The sequence below is a fragment of the Ochotona princeps genome, chromosome 24, assembly GCF_030435755.1.
Source record: "Ochotona princeps isolate mOchPri1 chromosome 24, mOchPri1.hap1, whole genome shotgun sequence".
NCBI classification, from domain to species: Eukaryota; Metazoa; Chordata; class Mammalia; order Lagomorpha; family Ochotonidae; genus Ochotona; species Ochotona princeps.
The window spans coordinates 9,110,121-9,132,238 of record NC_080855.1 but is presented as its reverse complement, the minus strand read 5'-3'; the positions used below and the strand labels follow the sequence as shown (position 1 = coordinate 9,132,238).

The 22,118-nt window shown below is 60.6% G+C and overlaps 2 protein-coding genes across 5 annotated transcripts; one reads left to right on the top strand and one right to left on the bottom strand.

Annotated features, from left to right (window-relative positions):
• Positions 1-5,036: 5,036 nt before the first annotated feature.
• FLYWCH1 (FLYWCH-type zinc finger 1) lies at positions 5,037-21,049 on the bottom strand. 4 transcript variants are annotated; one of them, XM_058680773.1, is made up of 9 exons: positions 21,017-21,049; positions 12,759-12,907; positions 11,973-12,476; positions 10,938-11,354; positions 10,588-10,851; positions 9,659-9,922; positions 9,059-9,331; positions 8,418-8,487; positions 8,143-8,314 (listed from the first exon to the last, which is right to left on the bottom strand). In XM_058680773.1, the coding sequence occupies exons 2-9, from the start codon at positions 12,850-12,852 to the stop codon at positions 8,254-8,256; spliced, it is 1,947 nt and encodes a 648-aa protein (XP_058536756.1). In that variant the 5' UTR covers positions 12,853-12,907; positions 21,017-21,049; the 3' UTR covers positions 8,143-8,253. The 4 variants fall into 4 exon arrangements, with proteins under 4 accessions (XP_058536758.1, XP_058536759.1, XP_058536757.1 ...); XM_058680775.1 differs by lacking the exons at positions 8,143-8,314; positions 21,017-21,049 and adding an exon at positions 5,037-5,126 and having other exon boundaries at positions 12,759-12,931; XM_058680776.1 differs by lacking the exons at positions 8,143-8,314; positions 21,017-21,049 and adding an exon at positions 5,037-5,126 and having other exon boundaries at positions 8,418-8,484; positions 12,759-12,931.
• Positions 14,359-21,335, top strand: LOC131483281 (proline-rich protein 2-like). The gene is made up of 2 exons (XM_058681080.1): positions 14,359-14,364; positions 20,424-21,335. Exons 1-2 carry the CDS (start codon positions 14,359-14,361, stop codon positions 21,333-21,335), a joined length of 918 nt encoding a protein of 305 aa, XP_058537063.1.
• Positions 21,336-22,118: the final 783 nt, after the last annotated feature.

Below are 22,118 nucleotides of genomic sequence, written 5' to 3'. Positions count from 1 at the left end.
GCATCAAAACTATGTTTCTCTTTTTAGATATTCATTTATTTTTATCTGGTAAATTATAACTGAGGGAGAAACAGAAACATCTTCCATCCGCTAGCTTACTCCCAATTGGCTGTGATGGCTGTAGCTGAGTTAGTCTGACGCCAGGAGCCAGGAACTTCGTCCACCTCCCGTGAGGATGGCAGACTGTCTCCTGTGCTTTAGCATAAGCAGAGAACTGGAACTGGTGCCTGTATCACAGGCAGCGGCTTCACCCACTTTGCTGCAGCGCTGGCCCCTGGGGAGTCTGCAGGCTTCAGAGGGTGAGTGACCCCAGCTTTGCTCTGTTCTAAGACCCCCCTGACTTTTGGGGTTCCTGAGTTTTTACACAAATTATAACTGTTCCAACCTATGAAAATGACATGAAATAGTAAAGTATACTTTAACATACATTGCAATCCCTTTACATAGGGCTTCTGTGACGCCAAGGCTCTGTAGTTTTCAGAGTATCAGATAACATGCATGTGTTTAAACTCCTTAATATTTTGCTGCTCTTGTTGCTATCGTTAATAGAGCTGTTTTCTAGATTTCACTTTAGGGACTTTCATCCTAAGTGAATAAAAGTGTAACTGATTTTTGTACATTTACCTTGTACCTTCCTTCCTGGACAAGTAATAAATACGTAATTAATTAATTTGAAGGACAGTGATGGGAGGTAGATCTTGCATCTGGCTCACTGCCAAATACCTATAACAGTGGGGGCAGAGGGCTCAGGCCAGAGCCAGGAACTTCCTCAGCTCCCCCACCAGGAGCAGGAGTCCAGATCTAGGCTCATCCACTTTGACAGGCAGCTACGTGAGAAGGCAGAGGCCAGGGCTTGAGCAGGCCCTCTACAGGCCGTGGGTGTACATGCAGCCGCTCGGGCTGCGGCCTCATAGCTCACACCCCGGTGTATGAGCAAGCCTTGTGTATCAGTGGATCCTTAGCACACAGGACAGGTGCCATGGTAAAGCAGGATAAGTAAGCTGTAAGCCTGTGCCGCCGATGTGCCATGTGGGCGCCGGTCCGCGTCCTAGGTGCTCCTCTTGTTTCCAGGCCCCTGCTGACGGCCTAGGAAAGCAGAGCCTGTGCCCACGTGGGAGACTTGGAGGAAGTTCCTGGCTCCTAGCATGGACCTGCCCAGGTCCGACCATGGCATCTGTTTGGGAATAGAATTAGCAGATGGAAGATCTGTCTCTCCAATTCTCCCTCTGAATCAGTCTTTCATGTTTAAAAAAAAAAAATTAGAAAAGGTAATGCAGTCCCTGAATAGAGACGCCTGCCCTGCATCCATCCAACTGAGCTGTGCACCCCTCTGGTGGCCCAGGATGAGCCCCCCGCACAGTGTGAGGGGCAAGGAGATGGCCCTGCCTGCTGCCCATCTCAGATGGAGAGGTGAGGTTTACTTGTTGGAAAGCAGAGTTCGAGAGAGAGCTTCCATCTGCAGGTACACTGCACAAAGGTTGCAGTGACCAAAGCTGCTCCAGGGAGAAGCTGAGACCCTGGGCCTCTACCAGGACTCCCATGTGGGTGGCAGGGGCCCCGGTACCCAGGCCACCTGCCATCATCAAGCAGCCCTGACTCTGGCCTGCTAGCACTAATGCATGCCACGTCAGAGCAGGTGGCTGACCCTGTGCGCCACTGCAGTCCTGCTCCTGTTGTGATCAGGTGCGGTGGCCGTGTCTGCCCATCCTGTTCACGTGACCCCTGCAGTGCACCTCAGGGACCCCACTGTCCCGGGAACCTTCCCTCCTCCCAGGCCCCGCTCTGTGGGCATGCATGCCCACCGTCCCTGCCACGGCGCCCCTGGCTCCCTCTGGAGGTCTGTGATGATGGACGTGGTGTGTCCTTCCAGCGGAGTGTGTGCGTCAATCGGCTGGGACTTGTCAGCTTATCCCTCCTCTGGAGAACTGACTGGGAGCGGGCCGTCTGTTCCTCCCGATGCGTCACTGTCCTGTGACAGCGATCGGGCCCTCCTGTCGCCTTGCTGCGGGGTTAGCGTGCTGTGTTTGCTGGCGTCCAGCAGGTGTGTGTTCTTACCTCGTGTCTGTCTGCTGTGGCTCATGTCCCCTTTTGGCTCTCAGATGGCACTAGCGTTTGGACTTTGTTGTGTGTTTTCATTCATTTAAAGGGATTACATCAGACGTGTTTTTATTTTATTTGAAAGGCAGGATGAGCCAGAGACAGAGCTTTTCCGATGCTGATCCGCTCCCCGAATGCTAGCAACTTGCAGAGCTGGGCCAGGCTGAAGCCAGGAGCCAAAACACAGTCCCGTTCTCCCATGTGGTCGCAGGACCCGCGTGGGAGAGCCATCTCCTGCTGCCTCTCAGCACGCATCTTGCAGGAAGCTGATCGGAAGTGGGGGCTGTGGCACAGCATGTTCAGTTGCCACCTGGGATGCCAGCATCTCAATACAGCCACTCTGCTTGCATTCCAGCTCGCTGCTAATGCAACTGGAAGAGCAGTGGGAATTGGCCCACGTATGGGTCCCACCTACACGGAGACCTGGTTGGCAGTCCTGGCTAGTGGCCCGGCCTGGCTGGCCTAACGCTGACTGTCACAGCCATCCAAGGAGCGAACCAGCAGAGGGAAGAGTTCTCTCCCCGTGTGATAAAGAAATCTTAGCAGGAGAGAGAGAAAGGTGGAGGGGGTTCAGTCCTTGGCGTTCTGATGGGGATACAGACTTCCCGTGAGGTCCTTTAGCCCGCAGTGCTACACCCTCCCCGACTCTCTGGCTGCAGGAGTGAGCTCCCAGGCTCTGGGTGCTGATTTCTAGTGTCACCTGCCGTGGCCGCCTGCGCGTGTGCACCGTGTCCACCTCTGTGTTCACGGAGCCTCCTGTTGTGGCCATGACCAAGGCTGCCCCGGGTTGGGGGGTCCTGTTCTCGGGGTCACTTCTGTCGGGGGACTGAGGCGCCCAAGCAGTGAGAATCTGTGGCCTCTATGCACCCCCTGTGGAGAACAAGTTGCCCATGCACCCCAGTTCCCACTCACTTGTCTGGCGGTGTGGGTGCAGTCACCAGCAGAGGGCGCTAGCCGAGCAGAGACCTCAGTGACCTGGCCTCTAGTGGCCTTTCTGCGGTGTCTGATTTGTTTCTGTGAAAGGCAGAGTGACTGAGACAGGAGAGATGTTCCGTCCGCCAGACTGCTCCCCAAATGGCTAAAACAGCTTCACTGGGTCTGGCTGAAGCAAGGAGCCTGGTACTCCTCACATGTCCCCATGGCATTGGCTGCTTCTGACGTGTGTTGTGAGGTGGCTGGGAAGCAGAGCAACCTAGATTCAGCGTTCCCAGAGGGGAGCCGACAGCACATCTGTGGCTTAGCCCGCCATGCCACACTGCTGGCCCTGCCAGCTCCCTTGCAGGCTTGGAGGTGGAGACTGAGGGGCAGAGCCTATAAAGCCCCCCACCACCTCCGTGTTCTCTGTGGACCCTTGCTATTCCTGGGAATTGATCCCAGAGACGCAGCCCTGCGGGGTGTGGAGAGCCGAGTGGGGCATCGTGGGGCAGTGTGAGCCAGCAAGGGATGGGGTGGCCCTATGCACTTGGATCTGTTTCGGAGATGGGGACGGACGTCCTGGTGGACCCAAGCCTTGCAGGAAGTAGGCGTGCAAGAGGTGCTCCGGAGCCTATGGCTAAGGGATGCGGGACAGTGCTGGGGGAGTGAGGCCGCCCGGGCATCTGCGCCCGAGCCAAGGGAGTTGTCTGGCTGTTCTCTATGAGCAATCCGGTCCTTGTCGGGAGGGGATTGTCCCACATGGGGAGAGAAGCCTGTACCCATGGCGGACCATGTCTGTTCATCCCTCACATGGAACCATCTGTCTCAGCAGGGCCACATTTGGGTTTTGGTCATCAGTGACCTGGGCTTCATGGGATGAGTGTGTGTGGATGCGTGCGGCTCTAGCCGCAGCCCCCTGCCCCCTGCATGCCGAGGAGCGGCAGCAGCCTTGGGCAGGCAGTGGTCATGTTGGGGAAGTTGCTGGCCGCTGGGGTCTGACCCGGGGCTCTGTGGAGCCAGCAGTCAGGGCCTCATCATGGGTCAGATGGTGGCAGGGGTCATCTGACCAGAAAGGCATCCAGGATCCTGGGGGAAATGCCACTGTCACAGGGAACAATTCTGGGTCCTTGGGGACAGAGGTGGGGGAGCAGAAGCCCAGGGCCTGGCTCGCTTGGCCACTTTCCATTGCGCTGCAAAGAGCAGGCCCCCCCAGATGCCTCCCTCAGGACCCAGGGCTCCTCGCCTTATGCTAGTCCAGGGGACCTCAGGGCCATGTGACCCCTCAGCCCTTGCATAGGGGACTTCCCTCAGTGTCACCCAACCTCCTAGCTGAGACCCATGACGTGTGTGGCTCCCTGGGTGCTGGCGGTGGCGGTGGCCACTCTGCACAGTGAGACGCAAGGAGGTGTTTACTGGGGGTAGCGGACAGGCAGACGGTGAGGGCAAGAGCTAGCACCACCCATGGCGGAAGGACAGCTCCACAGCCAGCTCACCAGGACGCAGGCCTGGCGTCCACTGTGCCCAACTCCCTGTCTGCAGTGATGGGGTGGGTTCCAGGTACCCACTGTCTAGGCTAGGGCCAGCTTGGCCCCTCTTCCAGAGCCCCAGGCATCCCTCATCCCCAACGGGGCTGTGAGTCGCTTCAGGTGTGCCTGGGCCGCCCAGAGAGCTGCTGACGTCGGCCAGGGCATGTCCGCTTGATGCTGATCCTGTTCCTTCAGGGCTAGCTCCGCCGCCAGGAGGGCTTCCTGTTGTGGGGGAAAGCAAAGCTGCGTGACGGGGTTGGCGAGGCCTCTGCTGGCCTGTCTGTGAGATGCTGGGGGGTGACTGCATCCCGCGGGCGAGGGGCAGGCATGTGCAGTGTGGCTGCATTGAAGAGGCGACAGTGCCTGCGTCCACCCTGGCTCCCGTGTTCACTGAATTGAGGCAGCTGCGCTCTGGCAGGAAGTTCAGGGCCATGTGCATAGATGGGGCTGGGCAGGGAGGGAGGGATGTGTCAGAGCTGCCCATGCCCAACCCTGCAGGCCTTCAGGGGTGCAGACGCTGGGCAGTGGCGAGGGCTGTGCCCTGGGCCTCACTGGGATGTGCTGCCCGGCTCGAGGTCTTTGGTGCTCCTGGTTAGGAAGAAACACTGTCATTGTGGGTCACGTGCTGGGTGGTCATGCGTGTGCTGTGGGTTCCTCCCCAACACACCACCCCCACCCTCCTTCACCCCTGTTTGCAGGTGCTCAGGATCCCTGCCTTCCGACTGTTCTGGGGAGACACCCCCCAATTCTGCGCGGTGCCACTGCCTGTCCTGAACGTCACCCGGGCCAGCCCTGCCGTTGAGGATCCTTGCCGCTGCGCTCCGGGCTGTTCTGCAAGGGCGCGCGCCCTCTGGCGGACACGTCAGGACAGTGCGTGTGACTTTTCTCTTGAATGGGGAGACAAACAGACTTGCCACGAGTGGCTGGCTTCACTCCCTATTGCCCACACATGCCCGGGCCGGGCCGGGCCAGGCCAGAACAGGAGCCAGGAACTCCACCTGGGTCTCCCTGGGGTGCAGGGATCCGTGCACTGGAGCCGCCACCTCTGCCTGCCAGGCTGAGCATGAGGAGGAAGCTGTGGCTCCCGGATGGGGGCGTTCCGGGGGGGTGGGTGCTCCTCGCTGGCATGAAGGGGCACAAGCCGCAGAGGGAAACGGTTGAGCCCAAATTTCTTATAGTGGATGCTTCATTTGGCATCCCCTCTTCCCCAAGAGGCGGAGGGCCCCCTTCCCCACCTCCTTGTAACATGTCCCCATAAACAGGCCCCCTTGCTGTTGGCGGGTGGGGGGTGTCTTTGCCTGCAGCGCTCATGGTGGATGGTGTCTAACTGCACCTGAGCACCACTGGTGCCACTTGAACTTGGCGGGTCCAGGTGGGACTGCGGTGCCAGGGACCTCGGCAGCTCCTCTGGCCGTTTGTTCATGGGGCCGTTCGCCTCGCGGTGGCCTCACGCTGAGAACGCCTGTCAGCTCCGCAATAAGCCCGGTGTCCCAGGGCGGTCTGGAGTTCTCGGTGGCGCCACTGGACGCACAGAATGTTCCACGAGGAGGCCCCAAGGGGTGACTCAGTGGCTTGTGCCCTGGTGGCCTCTCTTCACCCCTTGGTTGGATTCAGGTCCCACAGCTCTACTCCTGTCTCTAGATGTGGAACCTGAGTGCTTCGGCCAGCTCTCCGACACAGAGGTTGCTGTTGGTTCAGTGTGAGGAAGGGGCCCTGTCCCCCTACACGTTTGCCTGTGTGTGACCCCAGCACGGGGTGTCCTGGCACCCTTGCTTGGAGGGGTGACTGGGTGTGTTTGCGCTGCTGCCTGCCCACGTGCCAGGCCACAAAGCCTTGTTAGTGATGTTATTTGGGTCCTGGAGCGGTGGCTTCATTGGCTAATCTTCCCCCTTCAAACTCCAGGATCCCATGTGGGCGCCGGTTCTAGTCCCGGCTGCTCCGCTTCCCATCCACTCCCTGCTCGTGGCCTGGGAAAGCCCCTGCGCCTGGAGAGACGTGAAGCTGCTGGCTTTGGATTAGCTCAGCTCTGGGCACTGTGGCCATGCAAGGTGTGAACCCCAGATGGAAGATCTTTGTTTCTCCTTTTCTCTGTAAATCTTCCTTTCCAATAAAAATAAATCATAACATAATTTTGATTGGAAAGGGCAAGTTAGAGACAGAGACAGGACTTGATACCTGGCCCCCAGGCCACAGCTGGGCGTGTCTGGGGCTTCAGCCAGGGGTGTCTGAGAGGCGGTTACAGAGAAGACACAGACAGCTGTCCTGTCCTGCAGTTAACTTCAGTCGGCTGCAATGGCTGGAGCCGAGTCAGTCTGACGTCAGGAGCCAAGAGCGTCCTCCAAATCCCAGGATAATTGCAGGGGCCCCGGTACCCAGGCCACCTGCCATCATCAAGCAGCCCTGACTCTGGCCTGCTAGCACTAATGCATGCCACGTCAGAGCAGGTGGCTGACCCTGTGCACCACTGCAGTCCTGCTCCTGTTGTGATCAGGTGCGGTGGCCGTGTCTGCCCATCCTGTTCACGTGACCCCTGCAGTGCACCTCAGGGACCCCACTGTCCCGGGAGCCTTCCCTCCTCCCAGGCCCCGCTCTGTGGGCATGCATGCCCACCGTCCCTGCCACGGCGCCCCTGGCTCCCTCTGGAGGTCTGTGATGATGGACGTGGTGTGTCCTTCCAGCGGAGTGTGTGCGTCAATCGGCTGGGGACTTGTCAGCTTATCCCTCCTCTGGAGAACTGACTGGGAGCGGGCCGTCTGTTCCTCCCGATGCGTCACTGTCCTGTGACAGCGATCGGGCCCTCCTGTCGCCTTGCTGCGGGGTTAGCGTGCTGTGTTTGCTGGCGTCCAGCAGGTGTGTGTTCTTACCTCGTGTCTGTCTGCTGTGGCTCATGTCCCCTTTTGGCTCTCAGATGGCACTAGCGTTTGGACTTTGTTGTGTGTTTTCATTCATTTAAAGGGATTACATCAGACGTGTTTTTATTTTATTTGAAAGGCAGGATGAGCCAGAGACAGAGCTTTTCCGATGCTGATCCGCTCCCCGAATGCTAGCAACTTGCAGAGCTGGGCCAGGCTGAAGCCAGGAGCCAAAACACAGTCCCGTTCTCCCATGTGGTCGCAGGACCCGCGTGGGAGAGCCATCTCCTGCTGCCTCTCAGCACGCATCTTGCAGGAAGCTGATCGGAAGTGGGGGCTGTGGCACAGCATGTTCAGTTGCCACCTGGGATGCCAGCATCTCAATACAGCCACTCTGCTTGCATTCCAGCTCGCTGCTAATGCAACTGGAAGAGCAGTGGGAATTGGCCCACGTATGGGTCCCACCTACACGGAGACCTGGTTGGCAGTCCTGGCTAGTGGCCCGGCCTGGCTGGCCTAACGCTGACTGTCACAGCCATCCAAGGAGCGAACCAGCAGAGGGAAGAGTTCTCTCCCCGTGTGATAAAGAAATCTTAGCAGGAGAGAGAGAAAGGTGGAGGGGGTTCAGTCCTTGGCGTTCTGATGGGGATACAGACTTCCCGTGAGGTCCTTTAGCCCGCAGTGCTACACTCTCCCCGACTCTCTGGCTGCAGGAGTGAGCTCCCAGGCTCTGGGTGCTGATTTCTAGTGTCACCTGCCGTGGCCGCCTGCGCGTGTGCACCGTGTCCACCTCTGTGTTCACAGAGCCTCCTGTTGTGGCCATGACCAAGGCTGCCCCGGGTTGGGGGGTCCTGTTCTCGGGGTCACTTCTGTCGGGGGACTGAGGCGCCCAAGCAGTGAGAATCTGTGGCCTCTATGCACCCCCTGTGGAGAACAAGTTGCTCATGCTGTCCCATGTGCCAGCTCTCTCAAGGCCCATTGAGGCAGCCCCTCTCTGCCACTCAGCACCGTGAACTGGCACAGTTACCCTTCTGTCTGCCGAATTTCTGGAACAGTCTCCAAGCACAGTACTATTTCAGGCACTGGGCTGATCTCTTCTGAGGAGCAAAATGGAAAAAACAAACAAACCTAGGAATCAGCATTTCTTCCTCTCATCAAACTGCTGGACCAGCAACCCGCATCTCCTCAACAAACATTTGCCATTGAGGAGACTGACTGGGGGGTTACTGATTGCCGTGTGTTCCCATCACGTCAGTGATGGTGCCCCTCAGCAGCCCCCAGAGCCCCAGATTGGGCCAGCACTTTGATTAGAACCTGTGACGAGGACGTCCCCTCAGTGGGAGCACCTGCACACCCAGTCCCCCTCTGCACTCCCTGAAGTCGAGCATCAGCCTTCCAAGGAGGACGCTTTGTAAGCCGACTAGGAGTTCCCTGTGGGCTCCTCACAGGGTGCTGTACCCCGCAGCCCCTCACAGTGCGACCCTGCCCAGAGCCTTAGCATGCTAGAAGAGGATGGTGCCACCATGAGACGCTGAGTGTGCACATAGAACACACTCCGAATAGCCTGTCTTCCTCAGGTTCAAAGGAGGCCACATGTGGAGGGGACCGGTCCATGAGGCATTCATAGGGAGGGCAGGCTGAAGGGGTTCCCACCTGACCCTTTGTTACCTGGGGCTTCCTGCTGGGCCTCCTTGGGGAGCCGCTCCCGCTGCCGCAGGGACTCCAGGCCGGCCAGGTCGGGCGGGTGGCAGTGCCTGCGCATGACCATGACCCGCTGGCCCTGGGTGATGGCCCGGCTGCGGCAGCCCATGCGGGCCTGGTCCCGGCACATCCAGTACACCTTCTCGCCCGCTGCCTTCTCCTTCCTGTACAGGAAGGACTCGTGCACCAGGAACCTGCCCCCGAGAGACGTGCGCAGGAACTCCAAGGGCTCCGTGGGTTCTGAGGAGGGACAGTCAGTGAGCAGACACCTTTAGCCCCGGTCTGGGAGGACTAGGGACACGTGCTGCCTCTGTGCCCCCAGGGCCCTCCCCATACAGACGCCATGCTTTTGGGGAAGCTGGACCCTGCAGCCATGCACACCCCAACCTCCATGCAGGCCTTCCAACCACTCAGCTGCCATGTTGGGGTGCAGGGGCGAGACCTTCCGGGGAGACCTGGGCCACATCTGGCTCCCTGCCTATCCAGCCACTCATCGGGGCCCTGACCGTGGGACAGGCAGCCTGGAGCTCAGGCCCTCGGTGCTGCCTGGCCGTGCTCTTGCCGCACCTGGGCCTTCCCAGTGGGTCAGGTTGGGGAGGTTCTCCCGCTGCCGCAGGGACTCCAGGCCGGCCAGGTCGGGCGGGTGGCAGTGCCTGCGCATGACCATGACCCGCTGGCCCTGGGTGATGGCCCGGCTGCGGCAGCCCATGCGGGCCTGGTCCCGGCACGTCCAGTACACCTTCTCGCCTGCCGCCTTCTCCCGCCTGTAGAGGAACGAGTCGTACACCAGGAAGCTGCCCCCCAGCGGGGTCCGCAGGAACTCGGGGCCTCCTGTGGAAACCAGAGCATGGTCAGGTGGAGGAGAATCTGAGGCCTTCGGGGTACAGGGAGGGGGTCGCACTGACTCTTAGAGGCAAGAGTGTGGCTGCAGTGTGAAGCTCTCACGGCTGAAACCCCAAGGCCCCAGGCCTGCAGCTGCTGGGGGCTCTCCAGTGAGTGGGTTGGGGGTAAAGGATGCCCGGGGAGACTCCCCCAGTCCACAAAGCAAGACAGAGGAGTCAGAGGCCAGGGGCCCAGATGGGCTCCCAGGAAGGGGAGGGGAGGCTGTTCTGCACTGAGCCGAGAGTGGGGACACTGCCAGCTGGCTGGGTGAGTGGCGCAGGCACGGCAAGGACCGAGGACACTGAGATGGGGCAGGGGCACAAGGACGAGACAGGAGTGTCCGACGTGAGAGCCAGCAGCCCCTCCAGTCAGCTCAGGAGGCTCCATGGAGGCTGGGGCACTGGGACTGTGGTCAGGCCCCTCCTCTGCCAGGGTAGGCACCCCTCACCACCTGCTCCTGCAGTCACTTCCTCTTGCTCCTCTCCAAGCCCTCACAGACGGGGGGAGCCTGGGGTGTCCCAGGCTGGGCGGAGCAGGAGGGAAGCAGACCCTCTCTAGCGCTCACGGGGGAAGCGGTGCAGCAAGAAGGGGCTCCCGGGCCTGCGCTGCCGCACCTGGGCCTTCCCGCCGGGTCGGGCTCGGCCGCTTCTCCCGCTGCCGCAGGGTCTCCAGGCCGGCCAGGTCGGGCGGGTGGCAGTGCCCACGCATTACAGTGACATGCCGACCCTGGGTGATGGCCCGGCTGCGGCAGCCCATGCGGGCCTGGTCCCGGCACGTCCAGTACACCTTCTCGCCTGCCGCCTTCTCCCGCCTGTAGAGGAACGAGTCGTACACCAGGAAGCTGCCCCCCAGCGGGGTCCGCAGGAACTCGGGGCCTCCTGTGGAAACCAGAGCATGGTCGGGCTGTGCGCCAGGGTGGGCCGGGCAGGCCAAGCTCGAGGTGGCGGGTGTGGGGGTGACTCACTGGGGTCGGCCTCCTGCTCCTCGTCCGGGGGGCCTTGGGGCTGGGCTGAGGGCTCCTGATCTTTCACTTTTGCTCGTTTTCTGGGTCGAGGTCTGAGAGTGGGGATATCTGGCCTCGCATCTTGGGGTAGCTTGTACTCGGGGCTGTCCAGCCCAGCTGGCGGCGTCTCCGTGGCCTTCTCCTGCTGCCGCCGGGCCTCGAGGCCCTCCATGTCGGGCGGGTGGCAGTGGTCACGCATGATAGTTACACGCCGGCCCTGGGTGATGGCCCGGCTGCGGCAGCCGTGCAGCGTGTGGTCCCGGCAGGTCCAGTACACCTTGTCGCCCACTGCCTTCTCCCGCTTGTAGAGGAAGGACTCGTGCACCAGGAAGCTGCCCCCGTAGCAGGTCCTCAGGAACTCCAGGGGCTCGGCCTGCTCTGGGGGCAGGGTGCAGGTGGTCATGGCCACAGCCCAGCGGGGGCAGCCTCCTCACACTCAGCCTGGGACCTTGTTTCTCGTGCGCCTTGCGTGGCTGACGCTGACCGTGCCCGCCTGGACTCGTACCCCAAAACACCCAGTCCGCCCCTGCTCCTCCCCACCCCGAAGCGACCTGAAGAGGGGTGGTCCACCCACAGCCTATTCCTGCTGCCCCTGGTCACCTAGGCTGGGGAGCTCCCTTGGAAACTCCAGCAGTACCTGCCTGTGGGACCAACAACCCCACAGTGAGAACAAGGCCCCCTCCGCTTGGCCACCCCCAGGACAGTGGCTGGCTCCCCACACTGCACCCTCATCCAGCTTCCCAAGGCAGCAAGGCTCCAAGCCCCGGACACCCCCTCAGCCGGCCTTCCCAACCTTAAGCGACACAGCGTCACCTGAACCCATTACAATTCTGACTTCCCCACACCTGGGTGCATCAGAAAACTCTCGAAGGCCGCCCGCCAGCTGGACTGGGAACATGGGCCTAGTGACTGTGGACACACTGAGGTTTTCAAGTCAGGTTGGCCACCCGTGTATCTCCACATCCCTCCCTGCACACAGCAGGCCATCGTGCTCACCTACTCCGAATGGAGGTATCCGGGGCAGGAATTCCTCCGTCACCCGGGGCAGGTGTTCACCCAGCCCCAGCATCGAGCGTTTCTTGGGAGGCAGGATGAGCAGGGACAGGGCTCGGGGCGCCTCCCCCGGGGCTGGCTTGCTGAGTGCCTGCCCAGGATGCGGCTGTGGCTCCTCGGGACACAGCCAAGAGCCCCCGCCCTCAAGTGGCTCATCCACAGGGCCGCCAGAGCCATCCGGGGCCTCGGGCAGAGCAGGGCTGGGCAGCTTCTCCTGCTGGCGCCAAGCCTGCAGGCCCTCCTCATCAGGCAGGTGACAGTGGTCCCGCATAACTGTGGCCCGCGAGCCGCGGGTGATGGCCCGGCCCCGGCAGCCCAGCCCAGCATGCTGGCGGCACTTCCAGTACACCTTGTCGCCGACTGCCTTCTCCTGCTTGTACAGGAATGACCGGAACACCAGCAGACGGCCCCCAAACGGGGTCCTCAGAAACTCCAGGGGCTGGGGGGCTGTTGGGAAGAGGGTGGGGGGTTAGTTGGCTAGGCAGGAGCCTGTGATGGTGATGAAGATATTGCAATGGTGCTGGGGTGGGAGGAGGTGAAGGGGTCAGGCCCCCCAAACTCTTGGCTGGGGTGGGCTGTGATTCCTGGGAGGGGCTGGGTGCACAGGGCTGGATCACGCTCTGCTGGGGCAGGGGTGGTCCTGTCACCTGCTAGAAGAGACGCATGCTGGGACCATGCTGGAGCTTGCACAAGGTCGGCTGGTCCTGGGAGCAGCCCGAGACCCCTCACCTGTGTCCAGCTTGCTGCATTTCAGCGCAGGGGCGGGCTCCAGGCTGGCGGTCACACTTGTGCCCTCCTGCTCGCTGGGCTCAGGCAGGGGCATGCCGGGACTCAGGGCCTGCCCTCAGGCCACCTCAGCCCCCGCACATGGATCTCGCCTCCTCTGGGCCTGAGTCAAGGGAGAAAGGAGGCCTGGGTGAGGGGCGGCCTGGGATTCGCAGGCTCAGCAGCTGGAGAGGGCCTGCCTGGTGCTGCTGCCTGGAAAGCGGGCGTAGTTCTCGAGGCCTCTGGCAGGAAGCTGTGATGTAGATGCCACAGACTGGCCTGTCCCTTCTCTGCCCTGCATGTCATCTGTCTTAAGCAGTATGGGACCACTGCAGGCTGCAGCACCAGCACTCAGCCTTGGGGTGCAGGGCTTCCCGGACTCACCCCCAGTCCTCGCCCATCGGGAAGCTCCAGCTGGTGGGGGGCCCTGGCTGTGCTGTGTCGGGGCTGCAGCTACTACCTACCACCCCGTCCCTTTGCAGTGTGACTAAGCTGCCGACAGCACTGTGGTGTGGGCAGCTTCCTCACTGTCGGCCTGTCAACCCCAACCCAAGTTCTGCAGTCTGGGACCCACGTTCACCCCTACCCCGCGCCCGCCCTGGGTTTGGGAGGAAGCCCCACCCCATGATGCCAGGACTACCCACCACCCACCTGGGTCCCTTCCTACCAGGTCTTCCCGCTGCCCCAGGCCAGCAGTGACACAGCGACTGTCCACACCTCAGGCAGAGCCCTCCGCGATACGGCCAGGCCCTCCCACCGAGATGCAGGCAGAGAATGACTGGGCCGTGGGCACTGCCAAGCCTCTGGAGAAGATCTGTGTCCAAAAGGAAGGGGGGTCCTGCCCAGCACCAACCCTCACCTCGAGGAGCCTCCTAGTGGCAGAATGTGTAACAGCTACAAATCCCCCAGCTCAAAGCTGGACTTGTCCCATTGGCTTGCTGGACAGGAGCCCGTGCTTCCCTCATCAGCCAGGGCACCCCCACAGGCAGGGGTCACCTTTATTTTTATTTGGGAGATAGAATTCAGGGAGAGGGAGCATCTTCCATGTCTCCCATGTGGGTGCAGGGTCCCAAGCCATAAGCAAGGAGCCAATAAGAAACAGAGTAGTCTGGACTTGAACTGGTGCCCATACGGGATGCCAACACAGCAGGCAGAAGGTAAATCTGAAATGCTACAGCGCCAGATCCACAAAGGTCACCTTACACCTTCTAGCCCAGTACCTCCCTCTCCAGGTGGGCACACAAGGTACCCACACACAGCTCTGACCATGGTAAACCATCCTGAGCCAATGAAATCAGGTCAAGCGTTAGCCAGCAGAACTTGGCAGACAACCTGGCAGGTGACTCAGGGTTTTGGAGATGGACAGATACTGACGGAGAGCCAGCCAGCAGAGGAGTGTGCCAGCTGCGTATGTGGGCAGCCTGCGGGGCATCACGTGCACAGGCCTGCAGCCCAGTGAGGGGCAGGGGGCAGAGTGGCAGGAGCCGGGCCTTGGGGTGTGAGGGGAGTTTGTGTTTGTTGAGGGACGTTACACACTGGAAAACGATTAAACGCAGGCCATGCCATGGAGGTGAGACCTCCCTCGGCAGCTCTGGGACCCACATGCACAGCTGGAGTCCTGCTGCCCCACTTCCCACCCAGCTCCCTGCTGCTGCGGCTGGAGAAGCAGTGGAGGCCAAAGTCATGAGTCCTTGATGGCCTCATGAGAGACCAGGCCACAGCCTGAGCTGCTGGCTTCAGCCTGGCCCAGTGCTGGCTGTTGCGAGCATTTGAGGAACAAGCCAACAGACGGAAGACATCTCTCCAGCTGTCACTCTTTCAAATCTTTTAAAAAACAAAATCTCATCGCACTGGAAGAAGCTCCCGTGATGAGCCACGCACCACCAGTGAGTGAGCTCTCCCAGGAACCCAGCTGCCTGCCGGTCAATCCACAGACCCTCGTCGCCCTCCCGACTGTCCAGTGGAACCACAGCTGTGCTGCCTCAGCCCAGGCCCCACACAACGCCCCTGCCCACAGGCCCTGGCTGCTGGTCCCTGCTCTTCATGGTCTCCGTTGGGGCACTTGCAGCACCTGTATCCTGAGAATGAAACGGTACCTGTGGGCCCGGCGCGATGGCGTAGCGGTTAAAGTCCTCGCCTTGTACAGGCCAGGATCCTATATGGGCGCCGGTTCTAATCCTGGCAGCCCCGTTTCCCATCCAGCTCCCTGCTTGTGGCCTGGCAAAGCAGTCGAGGACGGCCCAAAGCCTTGGGACTCTGCCCCTGTGTGGGAGACATGGAAGAAGCTCCAGCCATTGCGACCTCTTGGGGAATGAATCATCGGCCGGACAGAGGGTCTTCCTCTCTGTACATCTGCCTTCCAATTAAAATAAATCTTTAAAAAAGAAAAGAAACGGTGCCTGCATTGTGGTATGTGGGTAAAGCTGTTGCCTGCAGTGCTGGCAACACACGTGGACTCGGAACATGCAAGAGCCCCAGCCTTGGGAAGTCCGCAGCAGCAACGCTGCACGTGGCCACAGGTGGCGACCCCGCTGTCAGCAGCCTGGACCCCGGCGGGCACAGGGTGGGCACAGGGTGGGCGCAGGGGCGGTTCCTGCCACTGGCCTGGGGAGACGTAGTGGGTGTAGGAGTCAGCTCTCCCTTTCTCTATGGCGCTCTTTCAAATATATAATCCTTTTACTAAAAATGAAAAAAATTCTAATGTTCTCACTTTACAAAGTATTAATTCACAGGTAAATTACTATTAAAATTCAGCAACCAATTTTTTCTTTTTTTTTTTTTAAAGATTTATTCATTTTATTACAGTCAGATATACACAGAGGAGGAGAGACAGAGGGGAAGATCTTCCGTCCGATGATTCACTCCCCAAGTGAGCCGCAACGGGCCGATGCACACCGATCCGAAGCCAGGAACCAGGAACCTCTTCCAGGTCTCCCATGCGGGTGCAGGGTCCCAGTGCTTTGGGCCGTCCTCGACTGCTTTCCCAGGCCACAGGGAGCTGGATGGGAAGTGGAGCTGCCGGGATTAGAACCGGCGCCCATATGGGATCCCGGGGCTTTCAAGGTGAGGACTTTAGCCGCTAGGCCACGCCGCCAGGCCCAATTTTTTCTTTTCTTAAAAAAATGTATTTTTATTGGAAAGGCTGATTTGTAGAGAAAAGTAAAGACAGAAAGATCTTCCATTTGCTAATTCACTCCCCAATTGGCTACAATAGCTGGAGCTGAGCTGATCCAAAGCCAGGAGCCAGGAGGTCTCCCACACAGGTGCAGGGTCCCAAGGCCCTGGGCCGTCCTCCACTGCTTTCCCAGGCCACAGGCAGAGAGCTGGATGGGAAGTGGAACAACTGGGATTCAAACTGGTACACATATGGGATGCTAGTGCTTGCAGACAGAGGATTAGCCAACTGAGCCACAAAGCTAGCCCTCAGCAACCTTTTATAGACTTAATGAGTACAGGCTAGCACAGTGGCACAGCAGGTTAAACTACCACCTGTGGGTGTCAGTTCAAGTCCCGGTTGCTCCACTTCCACTCTAGCTCCTTGCTTATGTACCCCAACACCTCCAGGGAGCCCTAGTTAGGTCCAAGGCTCCTGGCCCCACCCTGACCAAGCCACTTGGGAGTGCAGGAACAGACTGAACAATCTGAGCTCTCTTTGTATTGCAAGTTAACAATTCTTGAACTCAGTGAATCAAGTTTCTCCTACCAACATGCCCAGCACAATGTTTCAATGGCTAAATTCTCACCTTGAACGCACCTGGGATCCCATATGGGCGCCGGTTCATGTGCCTGCTTGGGACCCTGCACCCGTGTGGGAGACCTGGAAGAGGCTCCTGGCTCCTGGCTTTGGATCGATATAGCTCCAGCTGTTGTGCTCACTTGGGGAGTGAACCATCGGACGGAGGATCTTCCTGTCTCTCCTCCTCTCTGACATCTGACTTTCCAATAAAAATAAATCTTTTCTTAAAGCACATACCGCGTGCTCTGAGGCCAGGACACACATCCATGTGCTGTGCTTGAGGTTGGATCCAAAATGGGCTGACTGCTAAGAGCCCCAGTTCTCACTTGTGCTCGAGGGTGGTCAGCCCAGCCTGGCCCGGTCCGCACCGCCCCGGCCTGTGTGTGCCAGTGGGGACTGTGAAATGGCAGAGTGAAAAGAATTAAAAAAAAAAAAAAAAAGTGGAATCAGAGTGGGTATCGTGGCTCACTCAGCTGGTGAAGCCGCTGTCTGCAAGGCGCTGCGCTCAGCTTCCTGCAAGTGCCCGAAGGCAGAGAGGGTCGAGGCTGGGCCTGCTGGCCGCCTGGCTACACCACCTGCAGGAACTGGGAGAATCAATCTTTGAGAGGATGCTCTCCCACTCCCTGTCTCAGTCACTGTGCCTATTCAAGTAAATAAACTTTAAAAAGAGAGGGAAAGAGAAAAAGAGAGAGGCAGGCTTCAGACTCCCCACTAATACAGGCTGCTGTTACAGACTGCACTAACCTACTGAGGAGGAAGCCTACACAGAGCCACGGCTCAACAAGTTACAGGAGCTGTGCGCGGGGACGGTCACAGCTTAGGGGACACGGGGATTGTGCGCGGGGACGGTCACAGCTTAGGGGACACGGGGATTGTGCACGGGGACGGTCACAGCTTAGGGGACACGGGGATTGTGCGCGGGGACGGTCACAGCTTAGGGGACACGGGGATTGTGCGCGGTGACCGTCACAGCTTAGGGGACACGGGAGCTGTGCGCGGGGACCGTCACAGCTTAGGGGACACGGGAGCTGTGCGCGGGGACGGTCACAGCTTAGGGGACACGGGGATTGTGCGCGGTGACCGTCACAGCTTAGGGGACACGGGAGCTGTGCGCGGGGACCGTCACAGCTTAGGGGACACGGGAGCTGTGCGCGGGGACGGTCACAGCTTAGGGGACACGGGAGCTGAGCGCGGGGATGGTCACCGCGCACAGGAGGTCATCTGGAACAACTGTGTCCTTTCAGAGCTCACACAACACAGTATTAGTAACTGTGACCCTTTCTGACTGTCGGCACTCCCAAGATATAGTGGCAGGAACTAAATCCCGACTGTCCCAGCTCTAGGGGAGTGTTCAGCGACTGTGTCCTGTCCCAGCTCAGCGTGACCTGCCACTACTCACAGTTGTGACTGGCAGCTGGAACTTAAGCTGGTGTCCTTATGCACTAACTACTCCACAGTACCAGCAGCACATCACAGTTTTTTTAAACAATTTGCTTATTTTGGGCCTGGCGCAGTAGCCTAGCAGCTAAAATCCTCGCCTTGAACGTGCTGGAATCCCATATGAGCGCTGGTTCAAATCCCGACAGCCCCGCTTCCCATCCATCTCCCTGCTTGTGGCCTGGGAAAGCAGTCAAGGAAAGCCCAAAGCCTTGGGACCCTGCACCCGCGTGGGAGACCTGGAGGAAGTTTCTGGCTCCTTGCTTCGGATCAGCACAACACCAGCCGCTGTGGTCACTTGAGGAGTGAATCACTGAACGGAAGAGCTTCCTCTCTGTCTCTGCTCTGTATATCTGACTTTCCAATAAAAATAAATAAATCTTTTAAAAAATTTTCCTTATTTTAAAAAATGTGCACAGCAGGTAATGTGACTCACTGCTCTGCTGGCATCCTGCAGGAATGTCGCCTGGGAAAAGCAGGGTCCCAGTGCTTGGGTTCCTGCACCACAGGCAGGGCCGGGAGGAAGCTCCCGGCTCCTGGCTTGGGCCCGGTGACTGCAGCCTCGTGGGGAGTGAATTAGTGGATGCGACATCTGTTTTTCACTCGGTGCACAGGGCTTCTGGGGCTTGACCTGCAAGGCGCAGTGCTCATGACAGACTGCAGTACGTGCAGGTTCTCGCTGAGCCCTTGGCACGGCGGCTCCAGCAGTCCCTGCTCGCCGGCTGCCACAGCACTCCGCCACGGCAGGCCGGCTCCAGCAGGAGCAGGGCACTCAACACTCCGTCCAGGCGCTGGCCCCGGGGACGACCCGCCCTCCCACGCTACCCGTCCTCGCCTCGCACCGGCTCGGCTGCTTTCACGGCTCCATGAACTGAAGGGTACTGAGACACGGCTCCAGTTGCAGACAGTAAAACCCTTTCCTGGGACACAGGCACATCACGGAGACTGACCAGGGAAGTTCCTCTACCGTGAGAGCTCCACGTCGGACTCCATCCTAAGCCTTCTTTGGAGCGTCTAGTGAGCTGCTTGTCCTGCCTCGACTAAGGCACACCCTCACAGGCAGTGCGGTGGCTCCTGCGAGGGCCCCGGGACCCAGTCCTGGGCTCCTGGCTTTGGCTGCCCCAGCAGTGTAAGGCAGTGAAGGAGAAACTGATCTGATCTTGAAATACATTTTGTGTTGTCGTTCTGGTCATTGCCAACATCATTAGGCTCCAAGCAGCAACTTCTGTGACTACACAGCAGATACAGACACTGTACCACAACCGGCTGAGGCGGGCCCTGCCAGGCTGGCTCTCCCTTGCTAGCCGGCTCCCTGCTGACAATGTGGGGGCAAATGACACAGGCCCCCTGCCCCCGAGCCCACGAGGAAGACCCGAAAGTTCCAGGCTCAGGTCTGGCCCAGCTCGTACAGCTGTAGTCAGCCGGGGAGTGAGCCAGTGGGAGCAACGTCCATCTCTCCTTCCCTCTCGCTGTAACGTTCTGCCTTTCGAATAGCACACTGTCAGAAGACAACAATGTGCACCACAGGTGAAGTGCGCAGCCAGTTAGCAGCATGGCTCAACAGGCCAGTCCTCCACCTCCAAACACCGGCATCCCACATGGACGCCGGTTCATGTCCCGGCTGCTCCACTTCCCATCCAGCTCCCTGCCTGTGACCTGGGAAAGCAGTCGAGGACGGCCCAAAGCCTCGGGACCCTGCACCCGTGTGGGAGACACGGAAGGGGCTCCTGGCCTTGAGTCGGCCATTTGGGGAGTGAACCTGCGGGTGGAAGGCTCTGTCTCTGCCCTTCCTGCTCTGTAAAATCTGCCTTTCAAATAAAAAAAACCAAGTCTTTGAAAGAGAAAAAAAGCACCTTTCAAGGGCTTGCAGCTGTGGCCCTTGGCCCAGGCGCTGCTGAGCCCCAGTGCAGGCGAAGAGTTCCCGGTGCAAAGGCTCCTGCCCCCTCAGCAACTTGCCGCCAGGGACCTCATGCACACCCCTGGGTGCCCCTCTCAGCAGCCAGGACGGACCGGCCGAACCAGCACGGCCCTGGACACCGGGCCTTGGTGCTGGCCTGCTGGGCGGGACTGCGCTGCCTTCACCTGCGGTGAATGATGGTGACTATCAGTCAGTCCAGAACAAGGGGCTCTCTCTCCAGGCCTGACAGCCCCCCCAAATCGGCTAGGGCAGGGGAAGCCCGTGCTGCACCTCCCAGGGAGTGCGGGCTGCCAGGAGCCCTGGGCCCAGGCCCGCCGGCAGTGGTTTCAGGCCAGGCCTCAACACCGGGCCGGTGGCGTGATGGCCAACACCTGGGGGCGAACACAGACCCCCCCCACCCCCACCCCGAGACAACTGAGAAACGCTAGCCAGCCCTTCGCCCAGGCCTCCCCTCGCGGCTCCGAAATGCGGCCTCCGAGCTCCTTCTGCCTCTGACCGCATACCCTCCTGTTCCCTTCCTCACGCATCCTGCCCGGAGGGCCTCCCGGCTGACCACGGCCCCGCCACGCGCGCCAGCGGCCTCCCCGCGGCTGCGCAGGAACCATCCAACCAGAGCTCAACTCCGCGCCCCTACCCCGTGCCTGCAGCCCCCCGGCCCCCCGGCCCCCCGGCCCCCCGGCCAGCTCAGCCCCCCGGCCCCCCGGCCCCCCGGCCCCCCGGCCAGCTCAGCCCCCCGGCCAGCTCAGCCCCCCGGCCCCCCGGCCAGCTCAGCCCCCCGGCCCCCCGGCCAGCTCAGCCCCCCGGCCCCCCGGCCAGCTCAGCCCCCCGGCCAGCTCAGCCCCCCGGCCCCCCGGCCAGCTCAGCCCCCCGGCCCCCCGGCCAGCTCAGCCCGGGACCCCACGCACGCCCAGCGGAGGCCACACACCTACGCAAACGCGGCCTTTCCTTGCAGCCCCGGCTGCGTCACCGCCGCGGGCCCACCCGGCAAAGTTTGAAGCGGACGCCGAGCGGAGAGCGGGGTCCGCCGGGCGCACAGACCTCGGGATGCCGGGGCGCGGCCTCCCCTTCCCTCCGCCGGGGCCCTCGGCACCCCCGGGAGGGCCGGACACCCCCACCCCCGCTCGCCGGGACCCCTGCTCACCGCTCGGCGCCGGCAGCAGGGCCGGTCACTGCTCGGCAGGCGTCGGCCGCCCCGGCCCCTCGGGCCCCGCGCCCCCGGCCCCGCTCCGCGCCCCCGCGACCTGGGCGAGCGCAGCTCGTGCACGCGCGGCCCGCAGGGCGGCCAGGAGCATGCGCAGCTCGGTCATACCGGGCCCGAGCCCCCACGGCCGGGTTGACCCTGCGCGGCGGCCCGGGCACCTCGGCCAATCGGCTCTCGGGGGCGGGGCCGGGGGCGGGCCCAGGGCGCAGTTGGTGGGGCGGGGCGCCAGGGCCGCGGGGCGGGGCTTGATGCGCAGCCAGGGCCGGCCCCGCCCCGCGGCGTCCCCCGCCCGCGGAGCAGCTGCTAGGCCCCAGGGTTAGGGTCCTGCCCCTCACGTGGGGGCTCTGGGTTGAGCTCCCTGCACTCTGCTTCCCCGGGCATTTGGGAAGTAGGGAAGAGACAGGGAAGGTTTCCCTCAACCCCTGTTAATTTTCTGCCTTTTCAAAATAAATGGTGCGGGTCTGGTGTGGTAGCCTAGCAGCCAAAGTCCTTACCTTGCATGCACTGAGATCCCATATGGGTGCCAGTTTTCTTTTTTTTTTAATTGGAAAGGCAGATTTAGAAAGAGAAGGAGAGACAGAGAGGAAGATCTTCTATCCGATGGTTCACTCCCCAAGCAGCCACAATAGCTGGAGCTGAGCCGATCCGGAGCCAGGAACTTCCTCCAGGTCTCCCACGCGGGTGCAGGGTCCCAAGGCTTTGAGCCGTCCTTGACTGCTTTCCCAGGCCACAAGCAGGGAGCTGGACGGAAGTGGGTTAGCTGGGATATGAACCGGCATCCCTATGGGATCCTAGCACATGCAAGACAAGGAGTTTAGCTTTATTATATAAGGCTACCACACCAGGCCCCTCCTGCTTATCTGAACCCAACCCCAAGGCCGGCCAGCGGGAGTGAGGAGGATCCCTTGAACAGGGGCAGCACCCAGCTCCTGCAGGCAGGCCCATGTCAGGACCCTCTGCAGCCCACCCACCCACAGGCCCTCATCTTGGCCAGCACAATCTTGGGTGTGCGGCACCGTGGGATGAGGCCCC

Excerpts from the sequence above, each read along its gene's own strand:
- FLYWCH1 (XM_058680773.1), bottom strand. The coding sequence starts at position 12,852 with ATGCCCCTGCCTGAGCCCAGCGAGCAGGAGGGCACAAGTGTGACCGCC. Across the intron at positions 12,477-12,758 it reads ATGCAGCAAGCTGGACACAG|CCCCCCAGCCCCTGGAGTTT; the intron begins GTGAGGGGTCTC and ends TCTTCCCAACAG. Across the intron at positions 9,332-9,658 it reads GACCCACTGGGAAGGCCCAG|AACCCACGGAGCCCTTGGAG; the intron begins GTGCGGCAAGAG and ends GTCCCTCCTCAG.